The sequence below is a fragment of the Bombyx mori genome, chromosome 8 (genome assembly GCF_030269925.1).
Source record: "Bombyx mori chromosome 8, ASM3026992v2".
NCBI classification, from domain to species: Eukaryota; Metazoa; Arthropoda; class Insecta; order Lepidoptera; family Bombycidae; genus Bombyx; species Bombyx mori.
In genome coordinates, this window is record NC_085114.1 from 3240680 (window position 1) to 3257933 (window position 17254).

General features: G+C 34.6%; 2 protein-coding genes across 8 annotated transcripts in view; one reads left to right on the forward strand and one right to left on the reverse strand.

Annotated features, from left to right (window-relative positions):
• Positions 1-11977, forward strand: part of Cpkc (conventional protein kinase C) — a 219766-nt gene extending 207789 nt beyond the window's left edge. For 2 of the 5 annotated variants that reach the window (XM_021347315.3, XM_012689557.4), the window contains exons 9-14: positions 73-246; positions 696-787; positions 1375-1741; positions 2324-2488; positions 3310-3471; positions 4634-11977. In XM_021347315.3, the coding sequence (XP_021202990.2) occupies positions 73-246; positions 696-787; positions 1375-1741; positions 2324-2488; positions 3310-3462 (951 nt within the window). In that variant the 3' untranslated portion in view covers positions 3463-3471; positions 4634-11977. 5 annotated transcript variants of the gene reach the window in all.
• On the reverse strand, positions 11731-16736 carry LOC101746701 (tetratricopeptide repeat protein 36). Of its 3 annotated transcripts, none has more exons than XM_004925123.5 (4): positions 16503-16736; positions 13246-13425; positions 12438-12613; positions 11731-12240 (listed from the first exon to the last, which is right to left on the reverse strand). In XM_004925123.5, the coding sequence occupies exons 1-4, from the start codon at positions 16618-16620 to the stop codon at positions 12157-12159; spliced, it is 558 nt and encodes a 185-aa protein (XP_004925180.1). In that variant the 5' UTR covers positions 16621-16736; the 3' UTR covers positions 11731-12156. The 3 variants fall into 3 exon arrangements, with proteins under 3 accessions (XP_004925180.1, XP_062525637.1, XP_062525636.1); XM_062669653.1 differs by having other exon boundaries at positions 12434-12613; positions 16503-16707; XM_062669652.1 differs by having other exon boundaries at positions 12035-12613; positions 16503-16710.
• Between the last annotated feature and the right edge of the window lie 518 nt (positions 16737-17254).

Below are 17254 nucleotides of genomic sequence, written 5' to 3' on the forward strand. Positions count from 1 at the left end.
AAACATACACTCCAATTTTATTTACATGTATAGATTAGTGTAAGACTATAAGATCTTCGTGAACGACTTCAGGTAATGTTGGCCGAACGTCGCGGCACAGACGAACTGTACGCCATCAAGATCCTGAAGAAGGACATCATCATTCAGGACGATGACGTTGAGTGCACCATGGTCGAGAAGCGAGTGCTGGCTCTGAGCAACAAACCACCGTTTTTAGTGCAATTACATTCCTGCTTCCAGACTATGGTGAGTTTTTTTTCTTTTTTTTTTTTCTTTAATGAACTCATCATTTTTTAAGCCTTTATATATTTTGTCGCGATAATTTTTTTATGGGATTTTATGATCTGGTAACTAAGACCTTTAGGTCATGCCCTATTTTAACTTATATTCTTATTTTAATGATAATATGATAATATGGAGTAAAATGAAAATGATAATATGGAGTGAAATGAGACATTAATCAACTGGGATGAAATTAAATTAAATGAAGCATAACTGTTTTGCGGTCAAAATAGGCAGGATAGTGATTCCTATCCGAGCTCACATTACTATTTAAAGTAAAGAATTTCGATTTTAAATATAACATAAAATCTAATCTATAAAAATAGGCTCCTCTATATTCACACTTATAATCGAAATTTTAATTGAAGGTTTAGTTACGATTTGGAATTTACGCAAAATATTATTTCTGTTAGGATCGTCTGTACTTTGTGATGGAATACGTGAACGGAGGTGATCTGATGTTCCAAATACAGCAGTGCGGGAAATTCAAGGAACCCGTAGCCGTGTAAGTCCTCTTTGCAATTGTAACCTTCAAGATACCTTTTCAAAATCGATGCCTCCAATGAACACTACTCTAACTCAAATTTTTGAAATTTTCGTTTTGCACGCAAATCGCTTCACTATGTTAAAAGTATTACAATTAATCATTATTTATGGGGTTCGAAGCAAGAGTAAATCAGCTAGTTACACAAAATAACCATAAATATATCTGCACTATTAAAGATTTTATCAACTTATTTCGTTTAAACGCTCCTCCTGTAAATCTACGAATTTGGAGTTAGCGTAGTGTTCATTGGAAGCATCGAAATCATTCATTGTAAAAATACCAACTTTTTTATATTTTCCAATAGAAAGAACATAATATTGTTGTACGAAAATCTCTAGTCCCTCGCAAATGAACTCACTTCTCTGCAGATTAGAATTTTAAACACAAAATAAATACGCGGAGAGGGAAAATAAAATTGGCTAACTTTTTGTTCCGCCACAAAAATTTCCTTTAATTTTTTTTATTTTTCCTCATTATGGGCTCCCAGAATTTTCGGAACTCAGATAAAAGATTTTTTGGATGTTTTTTTTATTTTATTTTATTAGGTTTTATTCAGCGGAAATCGCGATCGGCCTGTTTTTCCTTCACTCGCGCGGCATCGTGTATCGCGACTTGAAACTAGACAACGTTCTCCTCGACCAAGACGGCCATATTAAGATCGCGGATTTCGGCATGTGCAAGGAAGGGATCACGGGCGACAAAACCACGAAGACCTTTTGCGGAACACCCGACTACATAGCCCCGGAGATCATCTTATACCAGCCCTATGGTAAATCCGTGGACTGGTGGGCTTATGGTGTGCTGCTGTACGAAATGCTGGTGGGTCAGCCGCCGTTCGACGGAGAAGATGAGGAGGAATTATTCGCCGCCATCACCGATAACAGTGTGTCTTATCCGAAGACTTTAAGCAAGGTTAGTATGGGAAAATCGTTCACAATCCGACGTTACATTTTTGTCCTGTAAGTAATTTTCGTATTACATAATTTCTACCACAATTCAAATCATAAAATAAAATAAAAAATATTAGATAAATTAAGCCAACGAGGTGATCAAAAACGTAATTCTTCATCATAAGTTAGCACGTTTTTCATCCCTAGCTCCACCAAAGTTAGGTTCGATAGTCGATTATTTAAACTGTTCTTGCAATCGACTAGATATTCGACTAGACTCGATATTCTGATTGCATCATATCAACAAACCCAAACTCTATTTTTTTATTGCTTAGATGGGTGGACGAGCTCATAGCCCACCTGATGTTAGTGGTTACTGGACCCCTTAGGCATCTACAACGTAAATGCGCCACCCACCTTGAGATGTCAGTTCTAAAGTATAGTTACAACGGCTGCCCCGCCTACCTATCTGCCCCTACTATGAGGTGTTTTGGGATTATCCATTCTGGGACCACCCTGTATATGCAAGCTTACTTTGAAAATGTCGTAAGCGAGATTCGGGCATCTGTCATATACTAATTGTGTTCTGTGATGTCAAATACAGGAGGCAAAGGACGCGTGCAAGTCGTTCCTGAGCAAGAACCCTCAGAAGCGGCTGGGGTGCGGCGCGCGGGGGGAGGAGGACGTCCGCACGCACGCATTCTTCCGCCGCATCGACTGGGCCAGGGTCGAGGCTAGGGACGTCCAGCCGCCCTTCAAGCCTAAGATCGTTAGTCCCTTTTTCTTTTTTTTTATTGCTTAAATGGGTGGACAAGCTCATAGCCCAACTGGTGCTAAGTGGTTACTGGAGCCCATAGACATCTACAACGTAAATGCGCCACCCACCTTGAGATATAAGTTCTAAGGTCTCAGTATAGTTACAACGGCTGCCCCACCCTTCAAACTGAAACGCATTACTGCTTCACGGCAGAAATAAACTGGGCGGTGATGCGGGCAGTCTCATAACATGCCCTACCTTTTTTTAAGAGATTTTATGACCTGGTAACTAAGGCCTTTAGGTCACGTTAGGGCGAAGCTGAAACAGCCTCTCAAGGCTATCAGCATAGGTAGGAAAGAAACAAAAAAAAGTCCCTATTGGCATTTTAGTCTGTTCATTATAGGAGACAAGGTCACCTACGAGATGGACCGACGACCTGGTAAGAACCGCTGGATCACGTTGGATGCAAGGGGAAACGGACCGGCCGCACTGGAGATCACTTGGAGAGGCCTATGTCAACAGTGGACAGTGGACAGGCTTAGATGATGATGATGATGAGGTCAAAAACCGTTGCAACGGCATAACCAATCAATTTTCGATTTGCTCGATATCTCAATATCTTCGATATCTCGAACCAAAGTGATTAAGTTAATAAATTAATAATCAGAATTGTAGTAAAAGCAACACGGATAGTCTACAACACGTGACACGAATAGCCAACTGTTTTGTAATTTTTTAATAAAAAAAATTACTCTACCTGTTCACATTTGGTTAGCTAAGAGCCTAAAGTTCGAGCAGAGACGATGCAACTTTAAATTAAACTATTATTCCAGAAACACCGTAAGGACGTGTCGAACTTCGACAAGCAGTTCACTCAGGAGAAGACCGAGCTGACTCCAACGGACAAACTGTTCATGATGAACCTTGACCAGACAGAATTCATGGGCTTCTCGTTCCTCAATCCTGAGTTCGTGCAGCACGTCTGAATTGAACAGGTATGTTTGGACGAAAGATGTCGCACAACACACTTACTCACTTACACTCACACACACACACACACACACACGCACACACACACACAAACACACACACACACGCACACACACACAAACACACACACACACGCACGCACGCACACAGAGACACACACAAATGTAGAAGTTCTTATATTCGAATGCATGATGAATCCGCGGATGAAATAAGGGGAACAGTAAAACTATTCCCTGCGGATCCTTAAAAGGAGTCGTCGTGGCCTAAAGGATAAGTCGGCCGGTGTTCGATTCCCGCAGACAGGTTTTTCTACTTTTTTAATAGTATTACGCATACTTAACACACGTTCACGAATGACTTCCACGACGAGGAAATGATAAAAATGTCGTATGATAATAATTAGCGTAGCGGTAATTAAAATTTATGTAATAATAAGACGTTTTGTGAGTCCACACGTGTAGGTTATTTCATTTCCAACGTGAACCAGTAAGTTTTTCCGATTTAAACGTTGAGATAGGCTTTGTACTATACAAATGAGACTTCTAACTCATTTCTCAAGCTAGCTGATGTCTATGATGATGATATCTCAGATTGTCTATGGATTTTCAATACCAGGCGGGCCGTGTACTTGTACCGATACGAATAACTGTTTAATTTAGCAAATGTAAATTATTAAATTTGTACTCTATGCAATTTTTGTTTTATAGCTTAGATGAGTGGCTGAGCTCACAGCCCACCTGGTGTTAAGTGTTTACTGGAGCCCGTAGACATCTACGAGGTAAATGCGCTACCCACCTTGAGATATAAGTTCTAAGGTCTCAAGTATAGTTACAATAGCTACCCCAACCTTCAAACCGAAACGCATTACTGCTTCAGGACAGAAACAGGCAGGGAGGTGGTACCTACCCGCCCGGACTCTTAAGACGTCCTACCACCAGTAATTACGCAAATTATAATTTTGCGGGTTTGATTTTTATTATACGATGTTATTCCTTCACCGTGGAAGTCAATCGTGAACATTTGTTGAGTACGTATTTCATTAGAAAAATTGGTACCAGCCCGGGATTCGAACACCAGTGCATCGCTCAACACTTTTCACTGTCAATGTCAAATCTCGCCTGTCAACGTCATTCCGGAGAATGTTAACTAAAGACTTTTTGATTTCAGCCAGAAGTTGACTTCTACTTATCATTGAAGCGGTATCAGAACGAAACTGAAGCCGCGAGGTCAAGCTATCTCTTCACTTGTCGACTGTCTCTGTCACTCATACGACGCGTGTCGTTCTGTCTCGTTCATTCTCGACTATCGTTAAGTTCGGTACACGATCTGCCACTCAGTTGTATCTTGTGAATTCTTGTTGTCTAAGGAAAGGCACACGTAAATTTTCAATTTTTCAAAAAATTGTTATTCTAATAAATTCGAAAAATCGTCATCCCCGTCATTACTTCTCTTGTTTCGTAATCGATTTACATAATCGATTTTCAAATCGACTTTTCACTAGTGACCATCCAGTGCGACATGACTATTTAAAATGCTTGTTAGTATGTATGACTAAGATTAATCTCAACGAATTTTTAAAAGCAATAAAATATTGGGACTATTATCGCTGTTGTTAAATTTAGAGCTCTCTATATCATGTGTGATGTATTGTTATTTTATACTGAATCTCGATTAAGTATTGACAATCTCTACGATTCGTTATAAATTAGGGGCCATTCGTAGCTATAATCGTTTTACGTTCAATAAACAATGTTTTCGTTATCTGTATTTCAAATTATATTTAAAAAAAAAACACAGTAATATATCAAATTATTTTTAAATTTAGATGTTACATAATGTTATTGACATAAATGTTTTAACGTTTTATTCGCATCGAATTTAAGTTCAATGTTTCACATATCAATGTTTTTATTGTGTGAAGTTTCTGTCGTGTCGTGTGGATGGAGATTATATAGGAGCACATGTTCATATTAACTCACCGATTGTTTTATTCTCGTCACAACATTTATGTAGTTAGTCGATTTTTTTGTTGTTGGTCGCTGTTGGGCTAATGCGTCCCAACTCGGCCAAGTTGGAGGACGCCCGAAAAAGGTTGTCATATTAAGTTTTCATTGTCTATGGTCTTGCGTTAATTTGTTTTAGGAACATTTTTTCACATCATGGTGATTCCGTTTTCGTGTGCGTGTATGATGCATGAGTTATTTTTTTTTGCTTTTGTGAATGAATTACTCGGTTTGAATGTTTGTTTAAATGCGATATTGTAACGGCTTAAGGTTTCTTGTCGTTATGTAAAAAAAAAAAAACTGTCGTTGATATTCTGTATTCTCATTTACTGTGATTAGTTGGTTCTTAAGCCGTTACAAAATGGCGCACAGCTAACAGCTGTCTACTAAATAGCCTTACTAACTTAATAATAATGCTAATAAAATAAATTAATAAAACAAAATTGTAAACTCTTGTTAGTATTTAAATGTGAATTAAAAAAAATGGAAAAGCATTTGATTCTAAATTGAATTAATAAAATGACATTTTAGATGTTTATAATTTTAAATGTAATTTAACTATGTGTAATTCTAATCTACATTGAGATTTATTATTGAAAAATAATAACGAAATTAATATTGAAACAAATTAAACTATCCTCAATTAATTGTCACTATTTCTTATTGTTTTAATAATCACCTTGAAAATGATCTTTAACAATTATTGAAAACGATTAAACAAAAAAAAATAAACCAATCCCAGTACAATAATTAAAACATCCAAGAACGTTATTTTCAATAAAAAATCTCAACTTAAATATCGTCGTGTGTAAAACATTTTTTGCCGATTTTATCTAAAGGCGTCACGACTTCTAATATAAGAATTCTACTAGCGTATTTTTTTTTTCAATAGGCTTAAGAGTATTTATAATATAATAAAGCTGGCTCATTTTCAATTTTAAACAGTAATTTTTTAATAATATAAAAACTACATTTAGATACCTTCAGATTTATAAATTTGTAGTTTTTTTTTTTTATAATTTCTCTATAGGCTGTAAGAAGTTAGGGCCTAGACATTTCGCGATTGTCAAACGACAAATTGACACACGTCAAAAATAATATCGGATTACTAAGGAATGTAGCTTGAACGAAAACAAAAAAAAAAAGAAAATGAGCCGGCAATTTAATTAATTACAGCTGGACTGGGAGTCAATCTTAGCGAGCATTAAGCACGTCCTATCCCCACACGAGTTCCTAATGACCGAAATGTATCAACTCGGTAACACAGAATCTCAGTTTCGGAATGCGTTTAAAACTCGTGTTTCTAGTGCGTAGATAAAACCTTCTTGTATCAATTAAATCTTGTATTAATTAGTTGAGACCTTAGAACTCATGTCTCAAGTTGGGTGGCGGCATTTACGTTTGTAGATGTCTATGGGCTCCGGTAACCATTTAACACTAGTTGGGCCGTGAGCTCGGCCACCCATTTAAGCAATAAAAAAATATCGAAATAGCTTGAACGCTAACTTGAGAATTTCTCATAGATTCTTCGAGAAAGACGTCATTCTGAAACTGTGAGTATTAGGTTAATATACCCCCATGTCCTAACTCACCAAAATATATGCGTATATACAGTAGGAAAGAGTACCGGGTAAACAACTTCATTGAAAATTCAATAAATAATTTTCACTGAACCAGTATAATTAAAAATAATCTATTATTCATTTCAGAAGTCTGTTATTAAAAAAAAAAAAACTTATCAAAGCAGTTATATGTATTCTCCCGACCTTAATATTAACTCCACTGTGATTACAATTTTATCAAAATTATTTCGCATTTAACCCATAAGATTTATTAACGTAGAATCTCGAGACAAAGAATCTATAACTTTGTTTCATTTTTAATTAATTAACTCGAAATTACTGAAGAAATAAAAAAAAAACTGAAGAAAAAACTACAACAAAAAACATTTTACGAAGCGTCAACACCAAATATACTTAAAATAAATACCAATATCTTTATTAATACATAGTCATGTACTTACTATTTTATTTAATTTCTAAAACAGTTTCGCTAGCTTACGCCAACTTATATATTTAGGGCACTTTACATACTCATCGACGTACTCACGTGTCAGATGAATAGTTCGTTTGACGTTAAATATAATGCTATAGTAGCTCCTTCCATTTTTCGCTAGATTTACATTTTATGATATCATAGTTAATATTTAATCATTATTATTGTAAGATCTCACTTTTCTAAGTAAGGTGTTCGCGTTCTAGGCATATATTTGCCTTATAATTCGTATTTAAAACTTTTTATGAAATTAGCATGATTAATCACTTCTTAATGATAATTGCCTTGATGTATTGACTTTGAATTACATAGAATCAGAGCTCATTTTCAATATGGCCGACTATTTTTATTATTCTTTTTTTTTTTTTTTTTTTTTTTTTTTATTGCTTAGATAAGTGGACGAGCTCACAGCCCACCTGGTGTTAAGTGGTTACTGGAGCCCATAGACATCTACAACGTAAATGCGCCACCCATCTTGAGATATAAGTTCTAAGGTCCCAATTATAGTTACAACGGCTGCCCCACCCTTCAAACCGAAACGCATTACTGCTTCACGGCAGAAATAGGCAGGGTGGTGGTACCTACCCGTGCGGACTCACAAGAGGTCCTACCACCAGTAATTACGCAAATTATAATTTTGCGGGTTTCATTTTTATTACACGATGTTATTCCTTCACCGTGGAAATCAATCGTGAACATTTGTTGAGTACGTATTTCATTAGAAAAATTGGTACCCGCCTGCGGGATTCGAAACACCGGTGCATCGCTCAACACGAATGCACCGGACGTCTTATCCGTTAGGCCACGACGACTTCTAAACTTCTATTCAAAACTTTAAACTCCTGTATCTGTGACTATTTAAACGCTTTAATTTATTTATTTTCATATGATCAACAGTACCATAAGGGAACGTACCCATACTACGTGACCCGCTTAGGGGGGGAGCGGAGTCTTTAAAATACTACGGGTAGTCACAGGAGCGGGGGGGTGGCTCAGGTTTTTGTCACGTAGTCGATTTTAGTGAGAGAAATCTCGTATTTTTTCGACCTATGTTCGAATATAGCGCGCAGTGTTTAGCGCTTTGTAAACTCACACTACATAATTCTACTAGTAATTTAAGTGTGCATGCAGTCTTATGCAATAAAGACGAGTATGAACCAATTTTTTTGAAGTGAAACTTCCTTATCGGCGTTGGAAAAAAATTTACCGTCACATTTTTCGGTTACGCGTCACTTTTTTCCGTTACGCGCCATCTGTTTTGTATTCATGTCTATGATAATAAAATCCTTTTGTTTAAACTTTATCTAATTTAACTTTTTTGTATTCATGTCTATGATAATAAAATCCTTTTGTTTAAACTTTATCTAATTTAACTTTATTTAACCAATTTCTAGAAAGTTGCATGTAGATCATTTTTCGAAAAATAAGGCCATAAACAAGTTTCACTTCTTACGTGTGTACACTAGTACACGCACACATTTTTTTTTACAATTTTTGCCTGTGAAATGATTAAAAATCATAATTATGAATTACTACGTGAAAACTAAAGGAGGAGAGGGGGGGTCTTGGCATATACTACGAGTGATCACCGAGGGGAGGGAGAGGTCGAAAAAACTAAAAAAATAGGTCACGTAGTATGGGTACGTTCCCTAACTTATGTTTAGTGAGATTTTGTTATTTTTAGTTTCAATTAGAAAGCCGTAAATAATGTAGCGCTAGATTGCTTTAATTTTAATCTGCTTCGTGTTCCCGGATCACAAATGCAATATTTTTTTTAGATAATGTGCGAAAGACTATGGTTGTGTCAAAAAAGGTTACAGAAAAAAGAAAAAGTTTGCATTAAAAATAGTTTCGAAGGAGACGTGAATGACACAATGAAATAGAGGCCGTGGGAATCATCGTTACGTATTCTGAAATAATATTATTATAAAATTTATGTACGGATTGTTTAAAAAAGTCAAAAAAATTGGTATGTTCCAAAAATTGAAGATTGTAAAATGTAGTTAGTCTATAAAGCGACATTAAACCATAACTGTATTTCTAAACACAATTATGAGATAGTACCGTTGATATGTGTAATGAAATACGCGTAGATACATTTTACAATAATTTTTCGACCAAAAAAAAACAAAGTGGGTAACTTAGTCCGGTTCTCGTGGCCTCGGTGAGATATTTCAATAACTTGCATTTTATTATAAATTTATGAATAAAAAAATATAGGCCTAAACTTCACCCTCTAGTAAATTATAAGCCCGTAGTTAATACAGGTCTTAGTATACTTTGTAATGTTACAATGTTTTAATTGCAATTCGAGTTATAATAAGAAGTATCGTCGCACCGTATTCTGTGCCAAAATAAATAGTAAATATCTTTCCAATTTTAACCATTTTATTAAATTTTAATAATATTTAATGTGATTAAACGAGATAGTTTTTTGTGTTTTACTGTAAAAGACGAAGAACTCCAACCCTCAAACGATCTCAGAGGCAGGAAATGACAATACTCATTGTCGAGAGATTGTTTTCAGTAAAACACAGAAACATTTTTTAACGCTAGTTTCGATATTTCTACTGACAAAAAGCACTTTTATTACTTAATTAATTGGAACACACTAATGTAGCCTTAGATAATTCATCATGTTTACGAACTTCATTTTTAGAGTATTGAAGTGAAATTATCGATTTGAATACTAAATATATCGGCGTAGCCAGAGAGCGACATGGTTTAGCGCGCCAAAAAAAATTACGTCAACATAGTAGCGTATTTTCAAAGTCTGTTTCGCCATTTTGTCAATTTGTTGGCGCCCTCGAAGATATCAATTGGATGTATGTTTCTGATCAAACAAAATCTGGTACGACTTAACGAGCGCTAAAAGGGATTTATACCGAACAAATTTCGTAATGGAATGGAGATACATATTACGAAATATAGAATGTACAAATTCTGTTACTGTACGACGCTAGTTACTTTTTAGGTGAGGAGTCTCCATGACACTGATAAAGGTTTTTTTTTGCAAATGACACAAAATTACACTTTAAAAGTCCCTTACTACATATTTTTGACGCGAAGGCTTCAATTACAGAATTCGGATTTCATTGAAATCTTTAAATAAACGTTTAATTATCATTTCTATTTTTCACTGTAGATTTAATTAAAAATCTGAAGTTCCCAACAAAGCCTTACCTACCTCCTAAAATGTCAATGTTACTCTGACAGCTGCATTAAAAACAACTATTAAAGCAAAAACGTTGCAAACGGATGCAACTAAACCTAAATTAGGCGCAAATGATTCTTGTATTCTAAGCTACATAGATTACAGTAGGTATCAATTAAAAACGTCATAGTGATACCTGAACTATTTAGGTCTCGCCGATTTCGGTACGGATCAGATTTTGAAAAAACGCAATTCAATTATTAAACTACAATTTGTTTCGATTATATTGTTTTAGGTGAATTAAACCTTCATGTCCAGCTGTCGCATTCTAGCCAAAGAAAAAATCTAGCTAATTTATGCTAATACATTAGCTACGCCAATTAGGTATATAAAGAACCTAACCTTCATGAATAACACTAAATTGATTTTTAAACAAAACTTCTGAACTCATTTAACGGAAATGTTTACCAAAAACGACTCATTCATTCCATAGTTAATAGAATTAGATTATAGACAAATGCTTTTCAAAGCGAGAATTAATTTAGCCGATAATGTGTATCTAGTTTCAACAATTGATGTGCCAAAACACGATAAATCGTTTCATACTCTTAGTTACCACCGTTTTATTTGAAATGAATGAGTTGTTAAATTGTATTTAGTGTGAGCCCTTTTTTAAATATTTTTCTGTCACATAACCAGTTACAAAGGATATAAGCCATTTAAAATTTTATTTGTCTTCAATAATTCCAATAAGAATAAGCATACATCATCATTAAAATATTATAATTAATGAATATTTAATTTAAGTAGGTATTATATAAGTTTCAAATTTATTATGGTATATTTTATGTACTAGCGCCATTACATACATACGTTGACATGTAAAAATCAAAGAGCACATTTTTAAATTTGTTTAAGCTTTCGTCTTTCCTCGTCGAAACCTTTTCATAGAAGGTAAATTGATATTAAAATGTTATAATAAAAATTTTAGTCATTTAGTGAATCTTGATATAATATTCATGTACCAAAGTGTAACACAGTAAAACATAATCACTGATTTATGAATTTTTATTGCATTATTCTTATTAATATATTAATAGTGTAGCGAACAGTATTCGATCAGTAGTTTTTAAATTTTTTCTCATTTTTCAATATGTAATTGTCACTTTTCAATCGAAGCGCTGGCAACATTTAGTGTGGAAATCACAGTGTATTCTGTGGAGGATGGTTATGTAGTGTTGTACGGAATGTTCCTGTGAACTTTGATTGTATTCAGCAATATAAATTTCTAATCCATTACTTTCTCTGTGTTTTATTTGTCCTCGTGAATGAAATACAAAAATAATAAAATGCAAGTAAAACTTTTTTGGTTTATTTAAACAGAGACATTACTTACCTTGAGAATCTTACAAAAAATTATCTGTTTGAGCAAAACGTGCACTGAAGTACAATTTACCATAATAATATACTTAATGGATTTATAATTTGATTTCCTTTTCGCCTCTCATAACTTGACTTAGCATCTGGTTACAGAGAGCTGCATAGGGATTCAATTCAACAACCTAAAAGAAAGATTATTACGAAATAAAATTAAATACACAAATAATCTAAATACAATCAAAATCATGCAAATGTCGACAATCCTTAATTTTTACTAGTCCCTGTTTTTTTCCCCGAAGAATACTGTTTTGTAATATGTGTAGGTACATAAATTGAACATACTGAATATATTGCCATAATATTTCTGTGTAGTACTTGCCTGTTTCTTAGCAAAACCACTACCAAGTTTTGCGGCTTCTTCAAAGACCTTCTTAGCTTCATCGTCAGATCCTTTCTTCCTGAGTAAAACTCCTTGCTGACATAATGTCAACGCCCGGGCTCGAGTCTTCTTACCTTCGGTTATTTCTAACGCCCGTTGCAAATCATGTAGTGCCTCTGAAGTTAATACAAAATTATCAACATCATCACCATTAACAACATAGTTTGGTCCAGTGTTGGACATAGGCCTCTCGCAAGGTACGCCACGCGACCCAATCCTAGGCCTCTCCACTCCATTCACTGCTCGCTATCCTGCGTATATCGGCCCTCCACATTGTGACTGGTTTTTTTCCCGTACCTATTCGTTAAAAGCTTAGGGAGCTATTCCAGCTACGTGCGGACGGGTAGGTAAGCTCACGGGATCAACCTGAGAGAATTTGCTAGCACTAGTGACTCTGACTGGGCGTCCTACACTAAATTTATCGGTTTGTGGTGTCCACTCCAGAACTCTTCCACCTCAACGGCTCTCAGTTCTGCTACAGATACGACAGGCCCATTACGATTTATAATTTAGAATAATCGTTTAATTATTTAGATATATAATATACATGTGTTTGGTAAATGAAAATACAATTTTACACGCTCATAATTCATGTTTTGACGTCAATAGAATTCCTTACTTCAGTATTTCTACGGCGCGACACGAAGTATTCATTTCCACTTTCACAATTATTATAATTAGACTATACTAATTACACTAAATTTAAATATGCTAAGTAATTTAATCATTGTTTTTTTTCATAACCTACCATCATCCCTTTCTAAAAGCCGGTACAATTGCGCTCTATCGTTGTAGCCTGCAGCGCGATCCGGTGCTAGCTCGATACTTTCATTGAAGAGCTTTAGAGCAGCTTCAGATTGTCCTCCCTCAGCTAACTTTACACCTTTTGCGCATAACTCCTTTGCCTTTAGATAAATTTCTGAAGAATCTGTACAATGACAAAACACTGTAATCTGTTTATTGCAACTAATCTGTTTAAATACTGAAATTAGGGACTTTTTGGCGGGAACGGGAGGAGTGAAGTTGTGTGATTTGTTTTATTTTGTTTATTTAGTGTTTCTTCGGGTTTAAATGTGTAATAATGGTGGTTTACTAACTGTTTAATATCTGTGAAAGTGCACAAATGTGGGAAAATGAAACAAAGCCGCTGGACGTAACTTCTCGGGATCCTCCAAAAAGTCCATTGAAATAATCTTAGTAAATGACCACCGTTTTACTAAGATTATATTTCATCCCATATCATCTCATTTCATTTAATTTCATCCCAGTTGATTAATGTCTCAAATTAATCATCTTCATTTCATTTCACTCCATAATATAATTTTTCATAAAAAAATGAATATAAATTAAAATAAGACATGACTTAAAGGTCTCAGTTACCAGGTCATAAAATCCCTTAAAAAAAAGGACTTTTTGGCGGGAACGCGAGGAATGAAGTTGTGTGATTTGTTTTATTTTGTCTATTTAGTGTTTCTACGGGTTTAAATGTGTAATAACAGTGGTTTAATAACTGTTTAGTATCTGTGAAAGTGCACAAATGTGGGAAAATGAAATAAAACCGCTGAACGTAACTTATCGGGATCCTCCAAAAAGTCCACTGAAAAAGTCTCAGTAAATGTCCACAATTTTAATGAGATTATATTTCATCCCTTATCATCTCATCTCATTTCATTTTATGTCATGTTTCATATTAATCAACTTCATTTCACTTCATAATATCATTTTTAATATAAAAAAAGTTTTCATTAAAATTAAAATAAAACTTGACCTAAAAGTCTTAGTTACCAGGTCATAAATTCTCTTAAAAAAGGTAGGGCATGTTGTGAGACCGCTCGCATCACCGGCCAGCCTATTTCTGCCGTAAAGCAGTAATGCGTTTTGGTTTGAAGAATGAAGCATTTAAGCGGTGCTATAGAAATAAGAGTTAGAACTCATATCTCGAGTTAGGTGGTGGAATTTATGTTATTGATGTCTAAGGTTTTTTCCCCTACCTATGCTGATAGCCTTGAGAGGCTATTTCAGCTTCCCCCTAACATGTAAGTGAGCTCACGGAGCTCAAACCGGAGTGTTGCTAACACTGGCCCTAGTAAAAATAATTAAGACAACAAACTAATAATTCGATTTAATAATAAGAAATCTAATTCATGTACCTTTTAAATAAATAAATATTATATTTGTAGGTTATTAGTAAAAATTCGTGACTGGGCCAGGCCACTGTATGTGGATCTTTATCGTCGTTAAGCTAGACATACCTACTGCGTAATCAGATTTGCTTAGTTTAACGGCAGTGACATAAACTAAGTAATATAATGTATTATCCACCTATTTATGGAAACATTGGATGTGTTTAATAAAATCTTACAACGTTACAATGTGTAGCGCCGAATAGAAAACATATTCATCTTTTTATCTTTGCTGAAAAACACATAAGCATACTAAGCATATTTGACTGCCGCCTTAATGATAGCTAGTGACTTTTTGTAACGTCGATATTTTGATGTAGATGGGCAGAATATTATGTCATTGCTCTCCACCACTCAATAACTGCTAAGCGCGGCGCTTACCGCACCCATAAACACTTCAAGCTAATAATCGCGTTCTAACTTTAAGAATAACTAGCTGTACCCGTTCGCTTCGCTGGGCATTTAAAATTATTATTATTATTTCTCACCCCCACAAAGATTCTCATCATTAAACGCCCCCGCAACTGGTGTAGGGAGTCCAACACTCATATAAATATTAGCCTATCCATTAAGTACATGTATTTTCTAAATGGATACCAAGTTTCAAGCCAATCGGAAGTAGTTATAATGGAACATCAATAAAAACTACTGTAGATTTATATCTTAGTATAGATATCATAAGACCATCCTAATAACCGCAAAAATATATATCGAAGGACGAAAGGCTATTTGGTTTAATCGACTTTTCCCATATTACGCGACATTTATCTTTGTAATTAAAGATGCGTTTTAATTGGTATTAGCATCAACAGATCGATGTTTTTAATTGAACTTCAATTAAGTTTATTCAATTCAAATAGCTGAAGAAGTATTTTGTTGTGATAGGTATATTTTCCAAATTTTAAACTTCAAGTTTCAAAAATGTACCTACCTGTTTGAGTCGATGATAAAATAATAATATTAATATGCTTCATACATGAGGAGAATGAAGCTACATCAGACAAAGACAACTAAGTAATTACTCCCTGTGGTGTCAGCCCTATTCATGAATCCAGACTATACAGGAAAATCTAATAATAATACAGAGTTGCGGGAGCACGCACCCTACAGCCTTGATGGAGTTATTATGTTATTATTATTATTTATATTTTATTATATTTATCATAAAGCGAAATAATAATGTATTGATATTATGATGACGATCTATAAGCGTTTCCATACGTCTATCGCTTTTATCTTCTTACTTTTTTTCAGTACAGCCATTAGTCATTCTTGAGTTACCATTGTTGCCAGTATTGAATTTACAAAAATATTCAATCATCATAAAAATACATATTCTGCTAAATAAAAAATTATACCGTCCGCTCCGTATATTTCCGCAATCAGATGAAATTTATTTATTTGAAACTGTAATAAAATAGGATGACATTAAATGAAACGAGATGAGGTGAAGTGAAAAATAATCTTAATAAAGCGGTGGTTATTTACAGAGACTTTTTGGAAGAGCTCGAAAAGCCATATTCAGCGACTGTTTCATATTATTACATTTATACACTTTCATATGTTAAATAATTCATATTTATTACAAGTTTAAACCTGAGGAAAAATGAAATAGTTAAAACAAATTCACTCAGTCAATTCAATCATCACGTTCCGACAAAATGTCTCATGAATAGAGACACGCATCTTGAAACATGAGCTTAAAGTCTCAAAGATCATAGAAAAGTTTCTCATCGACCTAGAACGCATTACTACTTTGCGGTATAACTTGTATTTGCTGTTTAATAATATGGAGTACACATTATGGAACATTGTGATTTACCTTCGTCTTCTTCGGCAAACGTATCTCCATCGTCGGCCACGTCTCCGATGGTCGCAGTTGGATCGAATATACTCCTTAAAATTGCTCGATCTCTTTCGCTTAAATTATCCAAAGCCATAATAAAATCTTGTAAAAGAAACTATTTTTTTTTAATTCAATAAAACGACAGCTTTGCGTCAAGTCAGGTTTAGTACTAAACTAAAACAAACTTGTTTCTTGTTTGTTGATTTACATAATATACATGTGTAGTCTATACTAATATTATAAAGAGGAAAGATTTGTTTGTTTGTTTGTATTGAATAGGCTCCGAAACTACTGAACCGATTTGAAAAATTCTTTCACTGTTTGGAAGCTACACTATTCCCGAGTGACATAGGCTATCATTTTATTTGAAAAAATTAGAGATCCTTACTAAAACTTCAATAATGTAACCCAAGGTGTAAAAAAATTACCTAAAATATTCTTTACATCGCGTGCCCTGCGAAAACTATTGATGATAGAATAAAATAATGTACTAGGACTTTGCAGAACACATTATTATTTACAAAAAGTGTCGCGACAGCATATGTCTAACTATTATAGTTATGCCGCAATAAGTGTTCTTTTATTTAAAAAAATAAAACGTCAAATATCGTTGAAATTTTTGTTAAAGACCCGAGTGGAGCCGGAGCGGGCCGCTAGTATATAATATTATCATTAAACGAACAAGTTCTCCGTTGTATGTTAATGTTGAAACACTCTCGTCATTACGT

Coding starts and splice junctions, on each gene's coding strand:
- LOC101746701 (XM_062669652.1), bottom strand. CDS start 16,620: ATGGCTTTGGATAATTTAAGCGAAAGAGATCGAGCAATTTTAAGGAGT. Junction 13,426..16,502: donor GTTTGCCGAAGAAGACGAAG/GTAAATCACAAT, acceptor GTCATTGTACAG/ATTCTTCAGAAATTTATCTA. Junction 12,614..13,245: donor GCTTTTAGAAAGGGATGATG/GTAGGTTATGAA, acceptor TATTAACTTCAG/AGGCACTACATGATTTGCAA.